Source organism: Oncorhynchus mykiss, chromosome 19, assembly GCF_057628025.1.
Source record: "Oncorhynchus mykiss isolate SJ-2025 chromosome 19, ASM5762802v1, whole genome shotgun sequence".
Classification (NCBI taxonomy): Eukaryota; Metazoa; Chordata; class Actinopteri; order Salmoniformes; family Salmonidae; genus Oncorhynchus; species Oncorhynchus mykiss.
Genome location: NC_143040.1, coordinates 37,019,915 through 37,046,047, shown reverse-complemented (window position 1 = coordinate 37,046,047; position 26,133 = coordinate 37,019,915). Strand labels below are relative to the sequence as shown.

The 26,133-nt window shown below is 44.1% G+C and overlaps 1 protein-coding gene across 10 annotated transcripts in view; it reads left to right on the top strand.

Annotated features, from left to right (window-relative positions):
* Positions 1 to 26,133, top strand: part of slc25a21 (solute carrier family 25 member 21) — a 259,138-nt gene that overhangs the window by 213,992 nt on the left and 19,013 nt on the right. For 6 of the 10 annotated variants that reach the window (XM_036954590.2, XM_021573850.3, XM_021573854.3 and 3 more), the window contains one exon: positions 7,181 to 7,264. The exons of the other annotated variants lie outside the window; for them this stretch is intronic. In XM_036954590.2, the coding sequence (XP_036810485.1) occupies positions 7,181 to 7,264 (84 nt within the window). The remainder of the gene's footprint in view (positions 1 to 7,180; positions 7,265 to 26,133) is intronic. 10 annotated transcript variants of the gene reach the window in all.

Sequence of the window (26,133 nt, the reverse complement as noted above, 5' to 3'; positions counted from 1 at the left end):
GAGGAACCATTTTGTTTTGGTCTCTCCCTTCCTGCTCTGACGAGCGATTGGTCCTCCCTAACCGGGGCTCTGATTGGGTTTTGTTCCCGCCCTCTGAGTTTCATGTTGTATCATTTTAGGTTAGAAAGCTGATCTGCCCTTAACCTCATGTACCGATGCTATGGACTTGTGCCGTCTTTATGATCTCCCTCATTAAAATTAACTGTCTGGCTGTAAAAAAATGATTTCCTTTTAATGCTGCCTTCTGGATTCTCTTATGCACTTCAGATCTCAGATGATGGATAACCAACAGAGTGACTCTCTTCGGGTCTCTGTCTTCTCCCTCTCTCTCTCTCTCTCTCCCTCTTTCTGCCTCTCTCTCTCTCTCTCTCTCCCTCTTTCTGCCTCTCTCTCTCCCTCCCTCCCACTCTCTCTCTCTCTCTCTCTCTCTCTCTCTCCCTCCCTCTTTCTGCCTCTCGCTCTCTCTCTCTCTCTCTCCCTCCCTCTTTCTGCCTCTCGCTCTCTCTCTCCCTCCCTCTTTCTACCTCTCTCTCTCTCTCTCCCTCCCTCTTTCTGCGTCTCTCTCGCTCTCTCTCGCTGTCTCTCTCTCTTTCTGCCTCTCTCTCGCGCTCTCTCTCTCTCCCTCTTTCTGCCTCTCTCGCTCTCCCTCCCTCTTTCTGCCTCTCTCTCTCTCCCTCCTTCTTTCTGCCTCTCTCTCTCCCTCTCTCTTTCTGCCTCTCTCTCTCGTCCTCTCTTTCTGCCTCTTTCTGTCTCGCTCTCTCTCTCTCCCTCCCTCTTTCTGCCTCTCTCTCTCTCTCGTCCTCTCTTTCTGCCTCTTTCTGTCTCGCTCTCTCTCTCTCCCTCCCTCTTTCTGCCTCTCTCTCTCTCTCTCGTCCTCTCTTTCTGCCTCTCTCTGTCTCGCTCTCTCTCTCTCGCCCTCTCTTTCTGCCTCTCTCTCTCTCTCTCTCGCCCTCTCTTTCTGCCTCGCTCTCGCCCTCTCTTTCTGCCTCTCTCGCCTTCTCTTTCTGCCTCTCTCTCTCGCCCTCTCTTTCTACCTCTCTCTCTCTCTCTCGCCCTCTCTTTCTACCTCTCTCTCTCTCTCTCGCCCTCTCTTTCTGCCTCTCTCTTTCTCTCCCTCTCTTTCTGCCTCTCTCTCCCTCTCTCCCTCTCTTTCTGCCTCTCTCTCCCTCTCTCCCTCTCTTTCTGCCTCTCTCGCCCTCTCTTTCTGCATTTCTCTCTCTCTCGCCCTCTCTTTCTGCCTCTCTCTCGCCCTCTCTTTCTGCCTCTCTCTCTCTCTCCCTCTCTTTCTGCCTCTCTCTCTCTCCCTCTCTTTCTGCCTCTCTCCCTCTCTCTCTCCCTCTCTTTCTGCCTCTCTCTCGCCCTTTCTTTCTGCCTTTCTCTCTCTCTCGCCCTCTCTTTCTGCCTCTCTCTTTCTGCCTCTCTCTCTCTCCCTCTCTTTCTGCCTCTCTCACCCTCTCTTTCTGCCTCTCTCTGCCTCTCTCTTTCTGCCTCTTTCTACCTCTCTCTCTCCCTCTCTCTCTGCCTCTCTCTCTCTCTCTCTCTCCCGATTTTTCTCCACCACTCATTTACTCTTTCCACCTCTCTCGTTTATTTCCTGTTCTGTCAGGGCTCTTTACACTCTGTCATGCACAAAGGTGTAAGCTAACAGACCAGGAATGGGACTCTGTGACTGGCTCTATAGCAAACTGTCCACATAGATACCAACAAACAACCACTATCTGACGCTAAACTATTAAAGCATTTACGATGGAGAACATGACGTATTTTCTAATCTTAGATGTAATAAATATAGGGCTCTGGAACTATTTACATCATAAAACCATCGTATTTATTATTTACAATTAATATTTTGGATAGAAGGGTTTTGAAGTGCTAAATGTCATTTATGGGAGAGACTGAGTGCCCCTCCTCTCCTCACCTTTCTCCTCCTTCTCTCTACCCGACTACTCATCTAATCTCCTCTCTCCTCACATATCCTCTCCTTCTCTCTACCCGACTACTCATCTAATCTCCTCTCCTCTCTCCTCACCTATCCTTCCCTTCTCTCTACCAGACTCTTAATCTTCTCCCCTCTCTTGTTCCCAACCCCCCCTTCCCTCTCCTCTTCTCTCGTCCCCTACTCCCCCCTCCCGACTCCTCTCCTCCCACCTCCCTTTGTCCTCGCCTCTCTCATAGGGAATACCCAGCACAATTTAACAAGGCCAAATTTAAAAGACTCCTTTTAAAAGAGCGGCCTGCCCTTTTAAAATCAGGCCCATCAAACCTCTTGCCTTTTGATCAACCCAATAACCCCTGCCCCTTCCCATCGGCAGTTCTTTTAAATCGTTACGTGTGTGTGTGTGTGCTTTCTTGCGTGTGTGTGTTTGCTTGCTTGCATGTGTGTGTTTGCTTGCGTGTGTGTGTGTGTGTTTGCTTACGTGTGTGTGTGTGTGTGTGTGTTTGTGTGTGTGTGTCTGTGTCTGTATGTGTGTGTCTCTGTGTGTGTGTGTCTCTGTGTGTGCGTGCTTGGATTTCTGATGCTATGTATTGGCCAATGAGAGGCTTTGTAGCCATCGATCAGCCATATTGGCACTCCTCAGAAGAAGCAGTCCTCCACAGGGATGAATGGAATTCTACAGTATTTCAATAAAAGGACAAAATGACATGTATCTAAAAAAAAAATTGTTGTTGTTGTGGGGACAGTAACATTATAGCTTTATGCTGTAAGGATTTTTAGGGTTATTTTTGGTTTTGTTTGTTTAGCTCGCATAATACAATTTAAAAGTATGCAGCTGTCTATAATAGAGTAAATGTGGCAAAAACAAATGTAGACGTTAATAAATGCATTTTTATAGCTTTTTTATAATGGTGGGAGAGTGTCAAGATGGAGGTGCAGTGTCTTCAAAACAGCGGCACCTGTCAGTCATCTAATGTACAGTGGGACAAAAAAGTATTTAGTCAGCCACCAATTGTGCAAGTTCTCCCACTTAAAAAGATGAGAGATGCCTGTAATTTTCATCATAGGTACACTTCAACTATGACAGACAAAATGAGAAATAAAAATCCAGAAAATCACATTGTAGGATTTTTAATGAATTTATTTGCAAATTATGGTCACCTACAAACAAGCAAGATTTCTGGCTCTCACAGACCTGTAACTTCTTCTTTAAGAGGCTCCTCTGTCCTCCACTCGTTACCTGTATTAATGGCACCTGTTTGAACTTGTTATCAGTATAAAAGACACCTGTCCACAACCTCAAACAGTCACACTCCAAACTCCACTATGGCCAAGACCAAAGAGCTGTCAAAGGACACCAGAAACAAAATTGTAGACCTGCACCAGGCTGGGAAGACTGAATCTGCAGTAGGTAAGCATCTTGGTTTGAAGAAATCAACTGTGGGACCAATTATTAGGAAATGGAAGACATACAAGACCACTGATAATCTCCCTCGAACTGGGGCTCCACTCAAGATCTCACCCCATGGGGTCAAAATGATCACAAGAACGGTGAGCAAAAATCCCAGAACCACACGGGGGGACCTAGTGAATGACCTGCAGAGAGCTGGGACCAAAGTAACAAAGCCTACCATCAGCAAGGGCATTGAAGATGAAACGTGGCTGGGTCTTTCAGCATGACAATGATCCCAAACACACCGCCCGGGCAATGAAGGAGTGGCTTCGTAAGACGCATTTCAAGGTCCTGGAGTGGCCTAGCCAGTCTCCAGATCTCAACCCTATAGAAAATCTTTGGAGGGAGTTGAAAGTCCATGTTGCCCAGCAACAGCCCCAAAACATCACTGCTCTAGAGGAGATCTGGGCCAAAATACCAGCAACAGTGTGTGAAAACCTTGTGAAGACTTACAGAAAACGTTTTACCTCTGTCATTGCCAACAAAGGGTATATAACAAAGTTTTGAGATAAACTTTTGTTATTGACCAAATATTTATTTTCCACCATAATTTGCAAATAAATTCATTAATAATCCTACAATGTGATTTTCTGGATTTTTTTTCTTCTCATTTTGTCTGCCATAGTTGAAGTGTACCTATGATGAAAATTACAGGCCTCTCTCATCTTTTTAAGTGGGAGAACTTGCACAATTGGTGGCTGACTAAATACTTTTTTGCCCCACTGTATATAGAAATTCATTGGTTGGTCCCCAAGCCCCGGTCCTCATTACCTCTGGGGTACATTGGGGGACACAGCCCCTGGTCCATGTTGCCCTGTTTGGCCCTGAAACACTGCTGCTTCTGCCTATATAGGCCCCGATGGGCTCTGGTCAAAACTAGTGCACTGTAAAGGGACAAGGGTGCCATATGAGACGCAGGCCTAGGATCTGTGTCTTTTATAGGGGGGTTGGGGTCAGGTTGTTGGGGTGGAGGATTATTTAACCCTGAATGCTATTCCCCAGTCTATAGGCTCACAGAAGCACCAATCTGCCCTGGCCTTCATCCCCTTACCCCCTCACCTGGCCAGTCTCATGGTGAAGCTCCCAGGACTTGTAAAACTGGGCCAGGGCCAGGAAGAGTGGAGAGGGGAGGGGGGGGGTCTTGGGAGTGGAGAGTTGACTACTGTCAGAGGAGGGGAGTAGAGAGGGGAAGTGACTGTCGATGAACTCCCACATCTCATCACCTCTGAGTACATCTCGTCCGGTTCTGGCCCGGGAAGAGAGGGAGGGAGAGAAGAACGCTTGGAGTGTGATGTTTTAAAGGAGCCCCTGGGCTTTCCTCTGGTTCCTGTTCTGTCTGTCTGTCTGTCTGCTGAGTTTACGACGCCAAGGCGGCTGCTCCCGGCTCCAAGGATCCAAGGCCGAGAGGATCCGCCAGAGCAGAGTCACTCACTGACGCCAGCTTATCTCTCTCTTTACCAGTCGACCAAAACACTCAGCGCTCAGCGTTTCGTCTGGCTTACATTAACTAGCTCCTTGTCTACTTCAGAAAGCAGCTTATCTACGGAACCCGTGCCTTGTCAAACTCAATATTCTCCTGCAGGCAAATGCAGGAGTATTTGTCATTTCAGCACTTCTTCACATTTGATTGTGAAAGGCAAGGCAACACTAGTAGTCACACCCTCCCACACGAAGACCACTGAGGCCTGAGGTTACCTATTCCTCCGGGCCCGCAGGCCGCCTCTCCTCTCTTCTGGTTTCTATTGGTCCTCCCCATCTGTGGTCCTCCCCATCATCTCTCCTCTTCCTCTTTACTCAAGGCTTCTTTCTCCTCCAGGGCCATGGCCTCCTCTCTCTGGTCGTCCTCCCCATTATCTCTCCTACTTCCTCTCCTATTGAGGCTTGTAGCTTCCTCCCCATTATCTCTCCCTCCCTGAGCCTAGCTCTTTGGTCCTGGTTTTATGGCAGGGTAGAGAAGGGCCATGAGGAAATGAGCTGACCCCAGGGTCAGGTGTGGAGTCAGAGGGCTGAGACCGGACCACGGCCCACCTCCACCTCGACCCTGCCCTCTCCATCTCTGTCTCCGATCCACCTCGGTGTGTCTCTCTCACTCCACCCCCCCCCCCCCCCCCCCCCCCAACCCCCCGAACCCAACTGGCCCTGAGAGAGAGAGATAGGAGAGAGAGGCGAGAGGGATCGGGGGTTACGAAGGGACAGGACCCCTTCAAGCCTTGACCCTGGACTCATATGCCTTTAATTAAGCTCGATTTGAATTTGTTTACAAGCCCCACTGGTCTTAAATCTTCTGGGTCTGCCCCCACCCTACGGCACCCCAATTCCCCCGTACACCCCTCCAACACCGCCCTCCTTTCTTCCATAGCCCCCTTTTCTTCCACTCCTTTCCTTCTCATCTTTAACATGGTGTTGGACGTCTCTTTGTTGCTGTGATTTAAGCTGGGCTCAGCCACGGGTTACAAGCTATTGGGGAATCCAACAAATAGGATTTTGGGGACTCTCCCTGTAAGGTGTTAATGTGTTGGCGATATGAGGTCTGCTCACCCCACTAAACCTCACCCGTCCTCCCTCTTCTCCAACCTCCTCTTCCTCCCCTGCCCCGTCCCTCCCCTGTCATCAGCCCTGCTCCTCTCCCTCTTCCCACCCCCCCTCCTCCTCCCCCCTTCTCTCCTCTGTCCCTTCTTACTCTTTTCCCCCTCCTCACCCATCCTCCCCTGTTAGGACCCGTGGCCCTTTATGGCTCCATCAGGCACCTGCCTGGACGACTTACTGCTGACCTCATAACCTACCATTGAGAGCCGTACGAGGAGAGAATCTTCCTCCCAGACTCCTCTCCACTATGTCACCGTCACTGAGCCCTCTTCTGTCTCTCGTTGTCTTTCTTTCCTCTGTCTTCCAGTTGTTTGTCATAACAATTGTAATGTTCAGGGGTGCTTTTGTTAAGTTAATGTGCTGATTGGTGATTCTGTTCGCTGTGCCATCCTTTCATTGGTCCAGGAGTCATGTCCAGAGTGCCAAAGGGCCTTCAGCAGTGAAAATAAAATAATTTCAAGGCATCCCAACCTTCTCTTCCCCAAATATGTAACGTATAACCCTAACTCTTCCTAACCATCCTCTCAACAATACCCCAGCCTTGATGGCCCCCAACCTTCCCCTGTTTACAGCTCTCACGCCCCCAGCCTCGCCAATGCACGGCAGCCCTCAGCCATCCCCTCACCAAAACCCCAGCCCTGCCGCCCACCTCTCTGAATCCCCTCACCTCCAGCGGTTGTATCATGTAAAAGATTTACACAGAGCTCAGACGTCTTTATTAGGGGGTTTAGCAGCGTGTTTAGTACAACACCGAATCCCATCAACTGCTTCTATCATATTAAAACATTTACACGTAACCCAGGAGCTGTTACAATGCTCCTTACTAGCATGTTAGCAGAATTCAGCGCTAGCTACGTAAAGCTTGGTCCTGGTCCTGGGGAGTTGAGGGGCTAATTGCATATAGGCTGGGTTAAGTAAATGTTTGACTTCTCCTCTGGGCTGGAGGGACCTGTGGTTAGGAGTGGAGGGAGGGAGGGGAGGGAGGGAGGGAGGAGGAGAGTAAATGGATAAGTGTGGACATTTACATGACAATTAGGACGATGATGTCCCCTTTTGAAATCAATCTATGACATGCATGTAATCAATATTCCAAGGTGCGAGTTTCTCAAAGAAACAGCCCGATCACTGATCCGACTAAAGCTGTTCCTGATATCTGCTGTACTCGGTGCGTATTGCATTTGTTCTAATGGGATGTCGTCTGTCAGGTTTCAGATCCAGAGAGGCACCAGTGATCCACACAACTACAAGAGCCTCGCGGACTGCTTTAGAACCGTCTTCCGCAACGAAGGGTACGTGTACTGGCAGCCGGTAGACATGTCCACCTTGTTTTAACCGTAATCGCTCCCGGCATAGCTACTCTTCCTGTACTCGGCACAGCTGAGGTATTCAATGTATACCCTCACGTTTCCCTCTAAAAACAGGTGTGTGTGTTCCTATCTTATTTAGTGTGTAGACTAAAGTAACATGGCAAGATGCACCTGGTGGGAGTTTAACTGAAACAATGGTGACCTCTAGTATAAATGGTCGTTATTGTTTTTCAATCTTTTTTTTCTTTTTTCGATCTGCATTCGGATTTCCATGTTCATTGGCAGGTTAGCATTTTTCCATCATGAATCTTGTTCTGGAGGCAGCTCTGCAGAGTGGTCACTAGCCGGCACAGTCAGAAAGTCATACGATTTGGTTTTAAAACTAACCTTAACCACACTGCTAACCTTAATGCCTGACCCTAACCTTGAATACAGTCGTATGAAAAGGTTTGGGCACCCCTCTGAGGCTGCATAATAATTGACTCTGTCCTCACAGTAAATGATCACAGTGGCATGCCATTCATTTTCTAATTAAAGCTGAGTACTGGGGTATTGTCCAGACAAAGATTTTTAGTGTAGCAATATTAAGTTGTATGAAATTAAATCAGATGTGAAAAATAGGCTATGCAAAGATCAATCAATCAAATCAATCAAATTTATTTTATATAGCCCTTCGTACATCAGCTGATATCTCAAAGTGCTGTACAGAAACCCAGCCTAAAACCCCAAACAGCAAGCAATGCAGGTGAAGAAGCACGGTGGCTAGGAAAAACTCCCTAGAAAGGCCAAAACCTAGGAAGAAACCTAGAGAGGAACCAGGCTATGTGGGGTGGCCAGTCCTCTTCTGGCTGTGCCGGGTGGAGATTATAACAAAACATGGTCAAGATGTTCAAATGTTCATAAATGACCAGCATGGTCGAATAATAATAAGGCAGAATAGTTGAAACTGGAGCAGCAGCACAGTCAGGTGGACTGGGGACAGCAAGGAGTCATCATGTCAGGTATTCCTGGGGCATGGTCCTAGGGCTCAGGTCCTCCGAGAGAGAGAAAGAAAGAGAGAATTAGAGAGAGCATATGTGGGATGGCCAGTCCTCTTCTGGCTGTGCCGGGTGGAGATTATAACAGAACATGGCCAAGATGTTCAAATGTTCATAAATGATCAGCATGGTCGAATAATAATAAGGCAGAACAGTTGAAACTGGAGCAGCAGCACAGCCAGGTGGACTGGGGACAGCAAGGAGTCATCATGTCAGGTAGTCCTGGGGCATGGTCCTAGGGCTCAGGTCCTCCGAGAGAGAGAAAGAGAGAAGGAGAGAATTAGATAACGCACACTTAGATTCACACAGGACACCGAATAGGACAGGAGAAGTACTCCAGATATAACAAACTGACCCTAGCCCCCCGACACATAAACTACTGCAGCATAAATACTGGAGGCTGAGACAGGAGGGGTCAGGAGACACTGTGGCCCACTCCGAGGACACCCCCGGACAGGGCCAAACAGGAAGGATATAACCCCACCCACTTTGCCAAAGCACAGCCCCCACACCACTAGAGGGATATCTTCAACCACCAACTTACCATCCTGAGACAAGGCTGAGTATAGCCCACAAAGACCTCCGCCACGGCACAACTTAAGGGGGGGGGGGGGCGCCAACCCAGACAGGATGACCACATCAGTGACTCAACCCACTCAGGTGACGCACCTCCTCCAGGGACGGCATGAGAGAGCCCCAGTAAAGCCAGTGACTCAGCCCCTGTAATAGGGTTAGAGGCAGAGAATCCCAGTGGAAAGAGGGGAACCGGCCAGGCAGAGACAGCAAGGGTGGTTCGTTGCTCCAGAGCCTTTCCGTTCACCCTCCCACTCCTGGGCCAGACTACACTCAATCATATGACCCACTGAAGAGATGAGTCTTCAGTAGAGACTTAAAGGTTGAGACCGAGTTTGCGTCTCTGACATGGGTAGGCAGACCGTTCCATAAAAATGGAGCTCTATAGGAGAAAGCCCTGCCTCCAGCTGTTTGCTTAAAAATTCTAGGGACAATTAGGAGGCCTGCGTCTTGTGACCGTAGCGTACGTGTAGGTATGTACGGCAGGACCAAATCAGAGAGATAGATAGGAGCAAGCCCATGTAATGCTTTGTAGGTTAGCAGTAAAACCTAAGATGTGCAATATGTGGGCACCCTTGTCATTCTGTTGATTTGAATACCTGTAACTACTTAGCACTGATTAATTGGAACACACAATTGGTTTGGTGAGCTCATTAAGCCTTGAACTTCATAGACAAGTGCATCCAATCATGAGAAAAGGTATTTAAGGTGGCCAAATGCAAGTTGTTGTTCTCTTTGACTCTCCTCTGAAGAGTGGCAACATGGGGGCCTCAAAACAACTCTCAAATGACCTGAAAACAAAGATTGTTCAACATTATGGTTTAGAGGAAGGCTACAAAAAGCAAAAAGTGGCAGGCCAAGTAAAATATCGGAGAGGCGAAGGCGAAGGATGGTGAGAACGGTCAAAAACAGCCCACAGACCACCTCCAAAGACCTACAACATCATCTTGCTGCCGATGGTGTCACTGTGCATCGTTCAACAATTCAGGGCACTTTGCACAAGGAGAAGCTGTATGGGAGAGTGATGCGGAAGAAGCCTTTTCTGCACACACAGAGTCGCTTGAGGTATGCAAACGCACATTTGGACAAGCCCGCTTCATTTTGGAATAAGGTGCTGTGGACTGATGAAACAAAGATTGAGTTATCTGGTCATAACAAGGGACGTTATGCACGGCGGCAAAAAAACACAGCGTTCCAAGAAAAACACTTGCTACCCACAGTAGAATTTGGTGGGGGTTCCATCATGCTGTGGGGCTGTGTGGCCAGTGCCGGTACTGGGAATCTTGTTCAAATTGAGGGTTGCATGGATTCCACTCAATATCAGCAGATTCTTGGGAATAATGTTGAAGAATCAGTCACAAAGTTGAAGTTATGCCGGGGCTGGATATTTCAACAAGACAACGACCCAAAACACTGCTCAAAAGATCTACCCGGGCATTTATGCAGAGGAACAAGTACAATGTTCTGGAATGGCCATCCCAGTCCCCAGACATGAATATCATTGAGAATCGGTGGGATGATTAGAAGCGGGCTGTCAATGCTCGGCAACCATCAAACCTAACTGAACAGGAGAAGTTTTGTAAGGGGGAATGGTCCAAAATACCTTCATCCAGAATCCAGACACTCATTAGAGGCTATGGGAAGCGTCTAGAGGCTGTTATATTAGCAAAAGGAGGCTCTACTAAATATTGATGTGATTTTTCTATTGGGGTGCCCAAATTTATGCCCCTGTCTAATTTAGTTTTGATGCATATTGCACATTTTCTGTTAATTCAATAAACCCCATTTCACTACTGAAATATTACTGTGTCCATCAGTTATTTGATAGATCAAAATTAAATTGCTTATCCAAACACCCAAACATTGTCAGGGGTGCCCAAACTTCTTCATACGACTGTACATTTTAGTTTCCATGAATTTTTTCAATATAGCCAATGTTGACTTTGCAGCTGGCCATCAGTGCCTTCGGAAAGTATTCAGACCCCTTGACTTTTTCCACATTTTGTTACGTAACAGCCTTATTCTAAAACGGATTCAATTGTTTTTTTTTCACTCATTAATCTACACACAATACCCCAAAGCAAAAACAGTTTTTTAGAAATGTTTGCAAATTAAAAATAAAAAAATACTACTTAAATATCACATTTATATACGTATTCAGACCCTTTTCTCAGTATTTTGTTGAAGCACCTTTGGCAACAATTACAGCCTCGAGTCTTCTTAGGTATGACGCTACAGGCTTGGAACACCTATTCTTCTCTGCAGATCCTCTCAAGCTCTGTCAGCTTCGCTGCACAGCTATTTTCAGGTCTCTCCAGAGATGTTAGATCGGGTTCAAGTCCGGGTTCTGGCTTGGCCACTCAGAGACTTGTCTCGAAGCCACTCCTGCGTTGTCTTGGCTGTGTGCTTAGGGTCGTTGTCCTGTTGGAAGGTGAACCTTCGCCCCAGTCTGAGGTCCTGAGCGCTCTGGAGCAAGTTTTCATCATGGATCTCTCATCAGACCAGAGAATCTTGTTTCTCATGTTCTGAGAATCATTTAGGTGTGTTTTGGCAAATTCAAAGCGGGCTGTCATGTGCCTTTTACTGAGGAGTGGCTTCCTTATGGCCGCTCTACAATAAAGGCCTGATTGGTGGAGTGCTGCAGAGATGGTTGCACCTGAGCTCAATTTCAAGTCTCATAGCAAAGGGCCTGAATACTTATGTAAATAAGGTATTGCTGTTATTATTTGTAATACATTTGCAAAAATGTCTAGACCTGTTTTCACTTGGTCGTGATGGGACATTGTGTGCTGTAACGTAACAAAATGTGGAAAAAGTCGAGGGGTCTGAATCGAGGGGGAAATCACTTAGTTCTGCCTCCAGGACAAAAGACTCGTGGCAATAAATGCCAACCTGCTGTTCATTAGGGAAGTTATCCAACATTTAGTTTGATTTCTAACAGAGAGATAAGTAAATGCTCGGTATCGAGTGCCATTCTGCTACATTTTCAGTAAGAAGAACTCACTCTGAAAAATAATAATGCAACGCATGGGACTTCTTTCTTCCTCTCACTCGCCATCCCTCTGGTGAAAGTGTCTCTCTCTCTCTCTCTTTCTCTGGTAAAAGTGTCTCTCGCTCTTTCTCTGGTAAAAGTGTCTCTCTCTCTCTCTCTCTCTCTCTGTCTCTCTTTCTCTGGTAAAAGTGTCTCTCTCTCTCTCTCTCTTTCTCTGGTAAAAGTGTCTCTCTCGCTCTTTCTCTGGTAAAAGTGTCTCTCTCTTTCTCTGGTAAAAGTGTCTCTCTCGCTCTTTCTCTCTTTCTCTGGTAAAAGTGTCTCTCTCTCTCTTTCTCTCTTTCTCTGGTAAAAGTGTCTCTCTCTCTCTCTCTTTCTCTGGTAAAAGTGTCTCTCTCGCTCTTTCTCTGGTAAAAGTGTCTCTCTCTTTCTCTGGTAAAAGTATCTCTCTCGCTCTTTCTCTCTTTCTCTGGTAAAAGTGTCTCTCTCTCTTTCTCTCTTTCTCTGGTAAAAGTGTCTCTCTCTCTCTCTTTCTCTGGTAAAAGTGTCTCTCGCTCTTTCTCTCTTTCTCTGGTAAAAGTGTCTCTCTCTCTCTTTCTCTCTCTGGTAAACGTGTCTCTCTCGCTCTTTCTCTCTCTCTCTTTCTCTCTCTTTCTCTGGTAAGTGTCTCTCTTTCTCTTTCTCTGGTAAAAGTCTCTCTCTCGCTCTTTCTCTGGTAAAAGTGTCTCTCTCTTTCTCTCTTTCTCTGGTGAAAGTGTTTTTCTCTCTCTCTTTCTCTCTTTCTCTGGTAAAAGTGTCTCTCTCTCTCTTTCTCTCTTTCTCTGGTAAAAGTGTCTCTCTCTCTCTCTCTCTCTCTTTCTCTGGTAAAAGTGTCTCTCTCTCTCTTTCTCTCTCTGGTAAACGTGTCTCTCTCGCTCTTTCTCTCTCTCTCTTTCTCTCTCTTTCTCTGGTAAGTGTCTCTCTTTCTCTTTCTCTGGTAAAAGTCTCTCTCTCGCTCTTTCTCTGGTAAAAGTGTCTCTCTCTTTCTCTCTTTCTCTGGTGAAAGTGTTTTTCTCTCTCTCTCTCTCTCTTTCTCTGGTAAAAGTGTCTCTCTCGCTCTTTCTCTCTTTCTCTGGTAAAAGTGTCTCTCTCTCTCTTTCTCTCTTTCTCTGGTAAAAGTGTCTCTCTCTCTCTCTCTCTCTTTCTCTGGTAAAAGTGTCTCTCTCGCTCTTTCTCTCTTTCTCTGGTAAAAGTGTCTCTCTCTCTCTTTCTCTGGTAAAAGTGTCTCTCTCACTCTTTCTCTCTCTCTCTCTCTCTTTCTCTGGTAAAAGTGTCTCTCTCGCTCTTTCTTTCTCTCTCTCTCTTTCTCTGGTAAAAGTGTCTCTCTCTTTCTCTCTTTCTCTGATGAAAGTGTTTTTCTCTCTCTCTTTCTCTGGTGAAAGTGTTTTTCTCCCTCTCTTTCTCTCTTTCTCTGGTGAAAGTGTTTTTCTCCCTCCCTCTGGTCCTGTGACAGGTCCGTGAGACAGAGACAGTGCACAGAGCCAGGTGAAAGTGTGTGCCACTCAGCCTGTTTATGGACAGACGACAGCTTTATTGTGGATATAAAATTGATGTGTGAGCGTGTGTGTGTGTGTGTGTGAGCGTGTGTGTGCCAAGAGGCTGCCTGGTGACAGTTGGGGAACTTCTTTGCTGGCTAACAGCCCACAAACCCTGCTACTGTGCGTGCGTGCGTGTGTGTGTCAGATAAATTCCAATCAAATTTGTATTTGTCACATGCTCCAAATACAACAGGTGCAGACCTGACAATGAAATGCTTACTTACAAGCCCTTAACCAACGATGCAATTTTAAGAAAAATAAGAGTTGAGAAAATATTTGCTAAATATACTCAAGTTTAAAAAGTAACACAATAAAATAACAATAACGAGGCTATACACAGGGGGTACCGGTACTGAGTCAATGTGCGGGGTTACAGGTTATTCGAGGTGATATGTACACATATGTACGGGAGAAGTGACTATGCATAGATAATAAACAGCAAGTAGCAGCAGTCACTACAAAATAGTCCGGGTTTAGTCCCCGGCTCTTTAGCTTAGTGATGAGCTTTGAGGCCACTATGGTGTGTGCGCTCACGCTCGTGTGCATGCATGTGTGTGGGTGTGTGTGTGTGTGTGTGTGAGTGAGTATGTGTCTGTATTAGTATTTATTTATACTTCACTTTATCGACTTGTAAATAACCATTTGATGACATATCACATTTCATATTACATACCGTTACTGCTAGTTTTACTCCTACTTTTATACTTATAAATATGTGTTTACCACTCACCTTATTGTGTTACTGTTGTTACTTTTGTGCTCTATGTTCTGATATTTCACCGTTGAGAGGCAGCTTGCAGGTAGGCATGTCATTATACATTGCACCATTTACACCCCCACTGTATCCTGTGTAGAGGTTTTATAAACTTGGATTTTGATGGCATTTTTTATTTGATTTGATTTGATTTTTACAGAAAGGATTCTTGGCATTTCAGGAGACAGGGGTGTAAAAAGGGACTGCACCAGTGCTGTGTCCCCAGATGTACTGCTGAGAAATGGCATCCCATTGAGCAGGGAACACACCTGCTGGGCATAACGAGATGCAGTTCAGTCATTACAGAAAACAGGCCTTCAAGTTGGTGGTTGAAGATATTACTGGTGTACTGGGTATTTGGTGGCATTGATGCAGAGAGAATCTGCCTCTCAGCCAGCTAGGAGTGACGCGGAAAAAAACAACATGCAATTAAGATGACTTATTGCCAGCATCCAGTCCCACACCCCTACCCGCATCAGTCAGCCTGCTGTCCTCGGCTCCGGTACATGCTACTCCACCACATTGGCCTCTGTCAACCTGATGTTCCTCAGTCAACCTGCTATCCTCTGCTCCTTACAGGCTTGGCATTCTAGGCCTATTCTGATGGAACCAGTGATCAGTCTATCTGCATTTTCAGCTAAATACAGTTGAAGTCGGAAGTTTACATACATCTTAGCCAAATACATTTAAACTCAGCTTTTCACAATTCCTGACATTTAATCCTTGTAAAAAAATTCCCCGTCTTAGGTCAGTTAGGATCACCACTTTATTTTAAGAATATGAAATGTCAGATTAATAGTAGAGAATTATTTATTTCAGCTTTAATTTCTTTCATCACATTCCGAGTGGGTCAGAAGTTTACATGCACTCAATTAGTATTTGGTAGCATTGCCTTTCAATTATTTAACTTGGGTCAAACGTTTCGGGTAGCCTTCCACAAGCTTCCCACAATAAGTTGGCTGAATTTTGGCCGATTCCCCCTGACAGAGCTGGTGTAACTGAGTCAGGTTTGTAGGCCTCCTTGCTCGCACACGCTTTTTCAGTTCTGCCCACAAATGTTCTATAGGATTGAGGTCAGGGCTTTGTGATGGTCACTCCAATACCTTGACTTTGTTGTCCTTAATTAAGCCATTTTGCCACAACTTTGGAAGTATGCTTGGGGTCATTGTCCATTTGGAAGACCCATTTGTGACCAAGCTTTAACTTCCTGACTGATGTCTTGAGATGTTGCTTCAATATGTCCACATAATTGTCTTTCCTCATGATGCCATCTATTTTGTGAAGTGCACTGGTCCCTCCTTCAGCAAAGCACCCCCACAATATGATGCTTCCACCCCTGAGCTTCACGGTTGGGATGGTGTTCTTCGGCTTTCCTTCAAACATAACGATGGTCATTATGGCCAAACAGTTCTATTTTTGTTTCACCAGACCAGAGGACATTTCTCCAAAAAGTACGATCTTTGTTTGCAGTTGCAAACCGTGGTCTGGCTTTTTTATGGCAGTTTTGGAGCAGTGGCTTATTCCTTGCTGAGCGGCCTTTCAGGTTATGTCGATATAGGACTCATTTTACTGTGGATATAAATACTTTTCTACCTGTTTCCTCCAGCATCTTCACAAGGTCCTTTGCTATTGTTCTGGGATTGATTTGCACTTTTCGCACCAAAGTACGTTCATCTCTAGGAGACAGAACGTCTCCTTCCTGAGCAGTATGACGACTCCGTGGTCTCATGGTGTTTATACTTGCATACCATTGTTTGTACAGATGAACGTGGTACCTCCAGGCATTTGGAAATTGCTCCCAAGGATGAACCAAACTTGTGGAAGTCTACAAAAAAAATTCTGAGTTCTTGGCTGATTTCTTTTGATTTTCCCATGATGTCAAGCAAAGAGTCTGTGAGTTTGAAGGTTTGCCTTGAAATACATCCATAGGAACACCTCTAATTGACTCAAATGATGTCAATTAGCTTATCAGAAGCTTCTAAAGCCATGACATGTATGTAAACTTCTGACCCACTGGAATTGTGACACAGTGAATTATAAGTTAAATAATTTGTCTGTAAACAATTGTTGGAAAAATGACTTGTGTCATGCACAAAGTAGATGTCCTAACCGACTTGCCTGTGGAGTGGTTGAAAAACGAGTTTTAATGACTCCAACCTAAGTGTATGTAAACTTCCGACTTCAATTAATTACTTAAATATAATTATTTGTGTTTAATTGTTTCTCCCTCTGTGGTGTTTAACTGTATTACTCTTTTTCAAGCTTATACAGCCTCATTTTTCATTGATTTAGGCAGTAGCGGTGCGTGTGTAAAATCACTGGGGAAGCCAAGCCTGATTTTTTTTCCGTATTACAACCTATGTGTTGTGATAATTGCGTTGTTTGTTCTATAACATGTTAGTTCATATGCCTTGACACCGTACACAACCCGCCCTCACGTCATCATGCGCAAATAGATTTTTTTCCCACACCAAATGTGATCACGACACGCAGGTTAATATATCAAAACAAACTGAACCAATTATATTAATTTGGGGACAGGTCGAAAAGCATTAAACATTTATGGCAATTTAGCTAGCTAACTATTTTGTCCTGGGATATAAATGTTGAGTTGCAATTTTACCTGAAATACACAAGGTCCTCTACTCCGACAATTAATCCACACATAAAACGGTTAAACAAACCGTTTCTAGTCATATCTCCTCCTTCCAGGCTTTTTCTTCTTTGGACTTTAAATTGCGATTGGCATCTAACTGTCATAGTTACCACAACGACCGACCAAACTCAGTACATATTTCAATCACCCACGTGGGTATAACCAATGAGGAGATGGCACGTGTGTATCTGCTTCTATAAACCAATGAGGAGATGGGAGAGGCAGGACTTGCATCGTGTTCAGCGCCACAAAAGAAGTGACTTCTATTTTAGCCCTTGGCAACGCAGATGGATTTTTTTGGTTGAAAATGACCCCCCCCCCCCCAGTTCTCTACAATTATGAATTATTGGTTGCCTAGTGGTTAGCGAGTTGGGCCGGTAACCCGAAAGGTCGCTAGGTCGAATCCCCGAGCCGACAAGGTGAAAAATCTGCCCACGTGCCCTTGAGCATGGCACTTACCCATAATTGCTCTAGGGTCTGCATTGATAATAACAGACCCTGGCCGTGACCACACTCTCCGAGGGTGTCTCAGGGAGATATGAAAAAGAAAAAAAAAACATTTCCAATTCACACGTGTGTTAATACACTTCTGCATGTGTGAAATACGACAAATATAAGCACCAATCAAATTATTGTTGTCTTTATTTTTGGTCTCCTTTTTCTCTTCTCTTCTTTGACAGCAGCTTTTCTCTCTTCTCTATGGGAAAATAGTCTGTGGGGTCTTCAATAATACTCTGTAACTGTTGCAGTATTTATATAGAGTATAGAGTATATTACAGTATTTCATGTGCTTATCTTCAGCAGCAGCATATAATCCCCATGTAAAGCAGCTCTTCTCTCTCTCTCCTCTATAGACCAATTATCAGTGTTAGTATATGTTAGCTGAGTCTGTAATCACTCTCCAGTAGCTAGTACCAAGATCATCTCCAGACTTAACCACTTAGTTATAATTTATACAAATACTACCAGGGCTCCACTGTTGTGGAATTATTATTAAAAATAAACGTCTCTTGTCGGTTCAGGCCAGTACTGAGCTAACACCGAGTTAACACTCTGTCTCTCTGTCTGTCAGTCTCAGGCTGTGGAGGAGTAACTTGAAACCCTCAGCACCAGCTTGGCAGTTAAGCTGAAAAAGGAAAGCAAAGAAATGAAAGTCTTCCCATCTGTAACTTAGTTCCCAAAACACTTCCTTGGTTTTGATATTGATAGTGGAGGAATAAAGGATGTTGTAAAGAGAAAAGGGAAGTTGCACATTACAGGTATCACTTTTAGCGTAGAAATACTGTAGCTACATTTACTAAGTGATTACTGGGTTAAATCAAGTTTTTTTTAATGAAGTAATTGTCCGTTTCCGTAAAAATGTTTATCTGTTCCCTGTGTGTGTGTGTGTGTGTGTGTGTGTGTGTGTGTGTGTGTGTGTGTGTATAACTGTATATGCAAGTGGTTGTGACTGGTACGGCTGTGTGAAATGCCTCCGCGGCACTCATCTTGCTGCGTTGTGTGGCGCCACGTCGTTCGGCTGAGTGCGGGAGCGGGGAGCATGCTTCATTCATCTGCTAAGTGGTTGTGTCTGGAGCCGAACAACAACAAAAAAACAGCCAGTATATTTTCAGCCTTCACGTTATAACAGCCTCTCTCTCTCTCTCAGACAGTATATTTTCAGCCTTCACGTTATAACAGCCTCTCTCTCTCTCTCAGACAGTATATTTTCAGCCTTCACGTTATAACAGCCTCTCTCTCTCTCTCAGACAGTATATTCTCAGCCTTCCGATTCAAACAGCCTTTCAACCAGCCAGCCAGTATATTCTCAGCCCGCCCCTCTCTCCGTTAGCCACTATTATTATCAGCCCCCAGCTAGATTCATAGCTGCGTCACCCTGCATTAGGGGCTTTTTAAAGTCCTGTGGGTTAACCACCTCCAGAAGCCCTGATATCCTCCTCCTTCTCACTCCCCTCAGGTTGCCCGGCAGAACCAAATCACCTTCCTGCTTCTCTACTCTACCTCCTCCTCTTCTTCATTTACTTTAGTTGGGCTTGATTGAACTTGCCAGGCGCAATCAACCCCCCCCCCCAAAAAAAAAATCCCAAATCATGTAAACCGCACACATCGGGGGCAATCCAGGCAGTCTCAAACCAAACACTCCACGTATTTGTAACATTTCAAATAGTAGTTGAACCCAGGTCTATGCAATTCAGTAGTTTCATATGAACAGTCGGTGTGTTTAGTGGTTGTGTCCGATTTAGTTGTTGATGACCTCTAGAAGAACAGTGTTTTTGTGACGTAACCTGACCGGCGTGCCTTGAGTCCTATTTGTGCTCCCTTGGGTTTCTCTTCCAGGCAATGTCAAGGTTACAACAGTCACTGGGGAAACAGCAATATTTGCAGATGAAGCATGCAGGTTGTTTACTGGTTGTTGAAGAGGGAGAGAATGTCCTGCTTGTGACCCCTCCTATTTCTCATGGTACAGCAGGTGTGAGACCGAACCAGAGCAACATTGGCCTAATCAACACATGATTCAAGGGTCTCTCAACCACAAATACTGGTTGTTGTCGACAAGATTTATCGTATTGCCATATTTCAATTGAATTCATTAGCGCCCTTATCTTGTTCATCTCGTCTTGTTTGTCATCTTACGGCTCAATTACCTGATTTGACTTGTTTCTCGCTTTGTGTTGTCATTTTGAGCATTTTAAACAGATGGATACTATGGGTTTAGGAAGGTTAAGTTTTATGAAAATCTAAGACTAACCACTGACTATGTACGCTCTCTGTCACACACACACACACACACACACACACACACACACACACACACTGGCCAGCTGGGCCCACAGTAGCCTCCGTAGCCGTGGGAGAACATTTGTTTAGGAAAGCCAAAAAGGGACTTAGTGTGTATTTTACATTTAAAATCAAATCAGGATTCAAATGAACCTCGGTCACATAAGCTCTGAGTTTGTCTGTAACAAATGTCAGTCCTCCTTTCTCACCTGGTGGCTATGTCGACTGACCACACCCGGGAAATCTGTGGTTGACATTTGCATGGACAAACAAGACACCAGACCAGGATCTTCCGTCCTTCTGTCTATGTGAAACAATTGGTAACATTTTACTACGGATGACAAGTGCAATCCTTTATTATGGGGCTTTACACGGCTTTGTGAGACTTGTCACGGGCATGTTTCCCTCCCTCCTAATGTCGTATTGTCATCTCGTAATGATCCGGACTAAATAACCGCCATTTTGAGCAGTTCCAAAGTTATTAAGCTTCGTACCTGTCGGTTTTAAGTGTTGCCAAACAACCCTACTAAAACAGTCATCCATTTTGACCCCGATTTATAAGAGGGAGAGGATACAGCCTACAGAATGTGTATGTCTTAGAGTGTATGGGTGTATGGATACAGAACACGTGTATGCGTGTGGACAGGGGGGGACAGGGTGGTGTAGCCAGCGTGACTGATGGTATAGGAACCCCTGCTTCTCTATTGTGGAAACACGCCTCGGAAGACAACCCTCAGAGATGTTATCGGTTTTTTTTGGGCTACAGGTGTCAATGTTATGGTTTCAGAAACTAGAGATTTAGCTAGTGATAGTACCCCTAGAGCAGAACAGGGCAGTCTACTTTGTCTGTCACACTGAACCACAGCTCATTCTGAAAACACACACATTCAAATGAGCGAGGGGGGGGGGAGGCACACACACTCTATTCCATCAACACCTGAGGTTTTATTAAAGACTATCCCGCCTAGTAATCAGGCAGTATCATAGAGGTCATAACATCATGGTTGGTACAGGTGATGGTAACTGTACTTCCTCTAGTTGTTTATGCAGGTTTCACACCAACTACTGTCTCACGCGTAATGATCATACATGCCTTAGAGCTATTGAAAGACAATGGCGGTCCTTCAGCAATGCAAATGTGCACGTGGTTTATCAACTTCAAGTCATCAAGACGGGCAAATGTGGCTGACTGTCACAAAAGGATTGCAGAAGTTGATATCTTCTGTGGAACTTTCGTTTCCATTCCAATAAACAAATTTCACTGCAAACCTCAGATAGGACGAATGTTACAATAGTGAGTCTGAGTGGAGTGTCTGTTTGAATGAATAGGGTTTATCATCCCAGCAATTAAATAGGTAAGATTGGCATCCAGTGCAGCATTGTGACAAAGACTGGTGTCAGGTTCACGTTTATATAACTAGATTGCACGGTTTATTTGCTTATCAGACAACTGACTGAGGTCACTTTTAGCGTACCTAAACCAGCACTTCATTTTAGGAAGCAACTCTATATATTGTTATCCCTAAAGAGGACAATAATACTACATTTCACTTAAAAAGCCAATCCGCTGTTGAAACAATAACAAACTGGTGAAAAGCTGAGGGATGGGGATGGAGAAATGTAACCACTCTCAAATTCATAAACTGAGCTATGGATGCCAGGACTGAACGTTCACGATATCACAATTATCTTTTTAACTGTGTTTTGAGGCTAAACAGTGTTTGTTTACATTTACAATGTTTACAGACATTGGAGTAAAACAAGCTTATATTTTGGGTTCTGGTGTGACAGTTGAACTAAGCTCGTGGGAGGCATTTATACGGTCTATTCTTCAAGAATCAATGTATACGTATCATTAATTTATAAGTCAAAAAAATGGATGTAGCAACTCCAGATTGTCCCTTTTTAAGGTTGATTTGAGAAAATAATGTTTGTTTTCACATTTACTGATGATTTCCACAAATAAATGTTTAGTCGTAAATTAAATAGGGGTTTGTTCTCCACCCACTTCATCTTATGAATAAAGACACTTCCAAGAAAAATAAGCTAATTAACTATGAAAATGTCATTGGGGCCCAATTGGTTCAAAATATCAGAATATTCCAAATAAACATTAAGTGATTTCCCTTAAAGTGAAACTGGCAGCGTTTTAGCAACATGATATCTTAATCAAATCTGTTTCATATACACCCCCAGACAGAATGTGACACCTACTTTTTCATTTTCTGAGAACACTTAGATATGGTTGATTTCACGTTTGCATAAATTCATAGAATGTTTGGATTGACGTAGGTAGCTAGCTAACATTAGGTTATGTGTTTTTAGCTTGCCAAATAAATAAATAACTACAGAAATGGATACGCTAGCCCGGGGGTGTAAAACTCTGTCAGCTCATGGGCCTTATTGAAAGAACAATGAATTAGCCGGCCAGACATGTTTTTGTAAAAGAAAACTGCATCTGCGACCCAAACTGGGTATTGTTTTATTTGAAAAAATGTGGCCCTTTATAATGTCCAATTATGTACATGTATATAGTATTTTAACATTACAACAAATTAAGAGAGAAATCATATTTGCCAAGCCTTTGCTGCTATGCTTATATGCATAATATGTTGCGAACCTAATCAAAAAGTAACAATTCCAAATAACAAAAAACGTAGCTGTACGTTTTAAGGTTTATACTTATAACATGTTTTTTTTTGCACTGCATGGGATCACTGGTGCAGTTGAATGCAGCATTGTTGTATGATGCGCTCAAAATGTATTGTAGTTGAGTAGCCAGCCTAGGCTACTGCTCAAATACTGCTTTATTATACATATATGTTTCTCCTTTGCATGGTGTTTTGTTGTAGCTTATGTTTTTTTGGTTATTCATTGTCAAGCTTTAAAAACCGAAGCCGGACTGCGAACTGTTGCATGTGTCTGTACACTTTCCCTCCACTGCGCGGTTAACGGGACACGCAAAAGCAGCGCAGTTGAAGTTGAATTCACCAATGCAAGCGCATCAGGCTGTAATTTCAGAAAGTAGATGACTCAACTGTTGACTCATTTGTACTCGCTTGTGTGTCCCTCTATTAGCTACGTTATGACTGACGTGTGATCATTTGATTGTATTTTGTTTAATTGCATTTACATACCCAGCCTTTTTTACAGTCATCTGTTTTTCTTCTAAATATTGAGTCAAACTGAAACAGTGGAGTCAGCAAACAATGTATTGGTGAATTATATTAATCATCCATTTAAACGTATCTATCTATTCTGCCAACAATGCCTTTCTATATATATATATCACGGAATTTGGAGTCAAATAGAACCTATTTTTAGTCTGTTTCATATCTGCAAAGTAGTTAAAAAGCTGTTAGTTCCACTTTTAAAATAAAGTATTCTAAATCCATCCAGAATCTTCTGATTTGAGAAAAGTTTATTTTCCAGGTGAGATGAGGGCAGTGGAAAGGTAGGACCCTAAATGGCAGGTAATCCAAGAACGAAACAAGGAGACAGCCAGTGCTTCAATAAGTATCAGATATTAAACTTGATACCAGAGGTCTCTTGGAATAATCTAAACCTGTCCCCTAAATGCAAGCAGGTGGGGACCATGTTTACTGTTATACTTAAGGTATAAAGGTTTAGACCTGTTCTACCGGTCTTGATTTGTTTTGAGGCAGTCGGTCAATTTGGAGTGAAAGGGAAGGCCAGTGGGGTGCTTGTGGAGGTTTATACAGTGTTACCTACAGAGTAACAAACACATACCTGGGTTCAAATACTATTTGAAATCTTTCAAATACTTTGAGTGTTCGCTTTGGAATGCCAGGTGGGTAGTGGTTGCACTTTTGGGATGTTTCCATTGGTTATATTTCATTAGGCAAGCTTAATCAAGCACTGGCGGTTTTAGAAACGTTCAGGATGTGGTATACGTTCAGGATGTGGTATACGTTCAGGATGTGGTATACGTTCAGGATGTGGTATACGTTCAGGATGTGGTATACGTTCAAGATGTGGTATACGTTCAGGATGTGGTATACGTTCAGGATGTGGTATACGTTTAGGATGTGGTATACGTTCAGGATGTGGTATACGTTCAAGATGTGGTATACGTTCAGGATGTGGTATACGTTTAGGATGTGGTATACGTTCAGGATGTGGTATACGTTTAGGATGTGGTATACGTTCAGGATGTGGTATACGTTCAAGATGTGGTATACGTTCAGGATGTGGTATACGTTTAGGATGTGGTATACTTTCAGGATGTGGTTGGTATACGTTCAGGATGTGGTATACGTTCAGGATGTGGTATACGTTTAGGATGTGGTATACGTTCAGGATGTAGTATACGTTCAGGATGTGGTATACGTTCAGGGTGTTGTATACGTTCAGGATGTGGTATACGTTCAGGATGTGGTATACGTTCAGGATGTGGTATACGTTCAGGATGTGGTATACAGAAATAGGTAACATACGAGTCATTCCATGTCATTTTAGAAGGCCACTTCACACAGATTGTTCTGAAATCGTTTATGTAGGTAGAAACAGCTAAGATTAGCATTCCTGAAACATTATTTTGTTGAGATCATTGAATATGATCTCTGTGAAATTAAGCTCATTTGATTGCACCCAAATTAGCAATTTTTTATTGAAAGTATTGTTTTTTTATCGGATTCCTCATGTCTTACTCATTATTAGGAAGAATGATGGTCCAAATTGGATATGAAATATCGAAGATTATATGAATCCTATGAATTAAAATAGACCATTTGGGTGCAATCAATTAGCTTAATTTGTCAGAGATCAAATGATATTTCAACAAAAAATAATGTTTCAGGAATGCTACTCTTATCTGTTTCTAACTTGGGAAACGTCTTCAGAACATTCTGAGATGGTGGGTGTCCATACTCCTTCTTGTGCTTTTTAGGTGGAGAAGGTTTCCCATACATACATACATACATACATACATACATACATACATACATACACACATACATACACACATACATACATACATACATACATACATACATACATACATACATACATACATACATACATACATACATACATACAGTACATAGGCATGATTGACAGCAGGGTAACATAAGCACAGTTTGGACCACTATCCACCAGTATATTCCACCTTAAAGAGCAATAATAGCCATTGGCAGGTCAAGGTAAGATAAAGGTGGTGACGAGATGTACATCTTGTACACTAATAGTTGTACTAGTTCCCATCCTGACAGACACCTCGTTAAGTTCGCTGATGACACAGCCTTCCTTGATCAGCCTTGTTGCATGTTGACGAGGACAAACATGGCCTAAATGGCTTTGTAGAGCCGGTGTGACGAATCACACTTGGTCCTCAATACCAACAAGACCAAAGGGATGTTCGTAGACTTCAGGATGCGTACAACACCTACCTCTGCAACATCTATCAGAGGACAGAACATAGAGATGGTAGAGGAATAGAGATATCTGGGTGTCGTCTTGGACAATGAGCTTCAGTGGAGTAAATGTACAGACCTGATCTACAGCCAAGAGCCAACAGAGACTGTACTTTCTCAAAAAGCTGGAATCTTTTCATGTTAATACTGTACTATACTGACTCTGTTTTACAAATCTTTCACTGAGAGTATTTGAACTTTTTGTATTGTTTGTTGGTTTGGCAATGCCACTGTCAGACAGAGAAATATGCTGAGAATTATCACCACAGCAAGCAAGGTACTTGGAGTCAAACAGACAGGCCTGGATGAGATCTTTAAGGTCAGGGCCCTCCCCCAAGGTACTTGGAGTCAAACAGACAGGCCTGGATGAGATCTTTAAGGTCAGGGCCCTCCGCAAGGCTCACAAAATCAGTTTAGACCTAAGTCACCCCCTGTACCCGGACTTTTAACGAATCCCCTCTGGGCGCAGGTATAGTGCACCCCTCGGCAGGAAAAACTGAACTAGACAATCATTTGTGCCAGGTGTGTTATCCCTCCTAAACAGCTCAGGCTAATGTTCCTATCCACCCAGTAAGGCCAGCAGGCTAATGTTCCTATCCACCCAGTAAGGCCAGCAGGCTAATGTTCCTATCCACCCAGTAAGGCCAGCAGGCTAATGTTCCTATCAACCCAGTAAGACCAGCAGGCTAATGTTCCTATAGACTCAGTAAGGCCAGCAGGCTAATGTTCCTATCCACCCAGTAAGGCCAACAGGCTAATGTTCCTATCAACCCAGTAAGACCAGCAGGCTAATGTTCCTATCCACCCAGTAAGGCCAGCAGGCTAATGTTCCTATCCACCCAGTAAGACCAGCAGGCTAAGGTTCCTATCCACCCAGTAAGGCCAGCAGGCTAATGTTCCTATCCACCCAGTAAGGCCAGCAGGCTAATGTTCCTATCCACCCAGTAAGGCCAGCAGGCTAATGTTCCTATCCACCCAGTAAGGCCAGCAGGCTAATGTTCCTATCCACCCAGTAAGACCAGCAGGCTAATATTCCTATCCACCCAGTAAGGCCA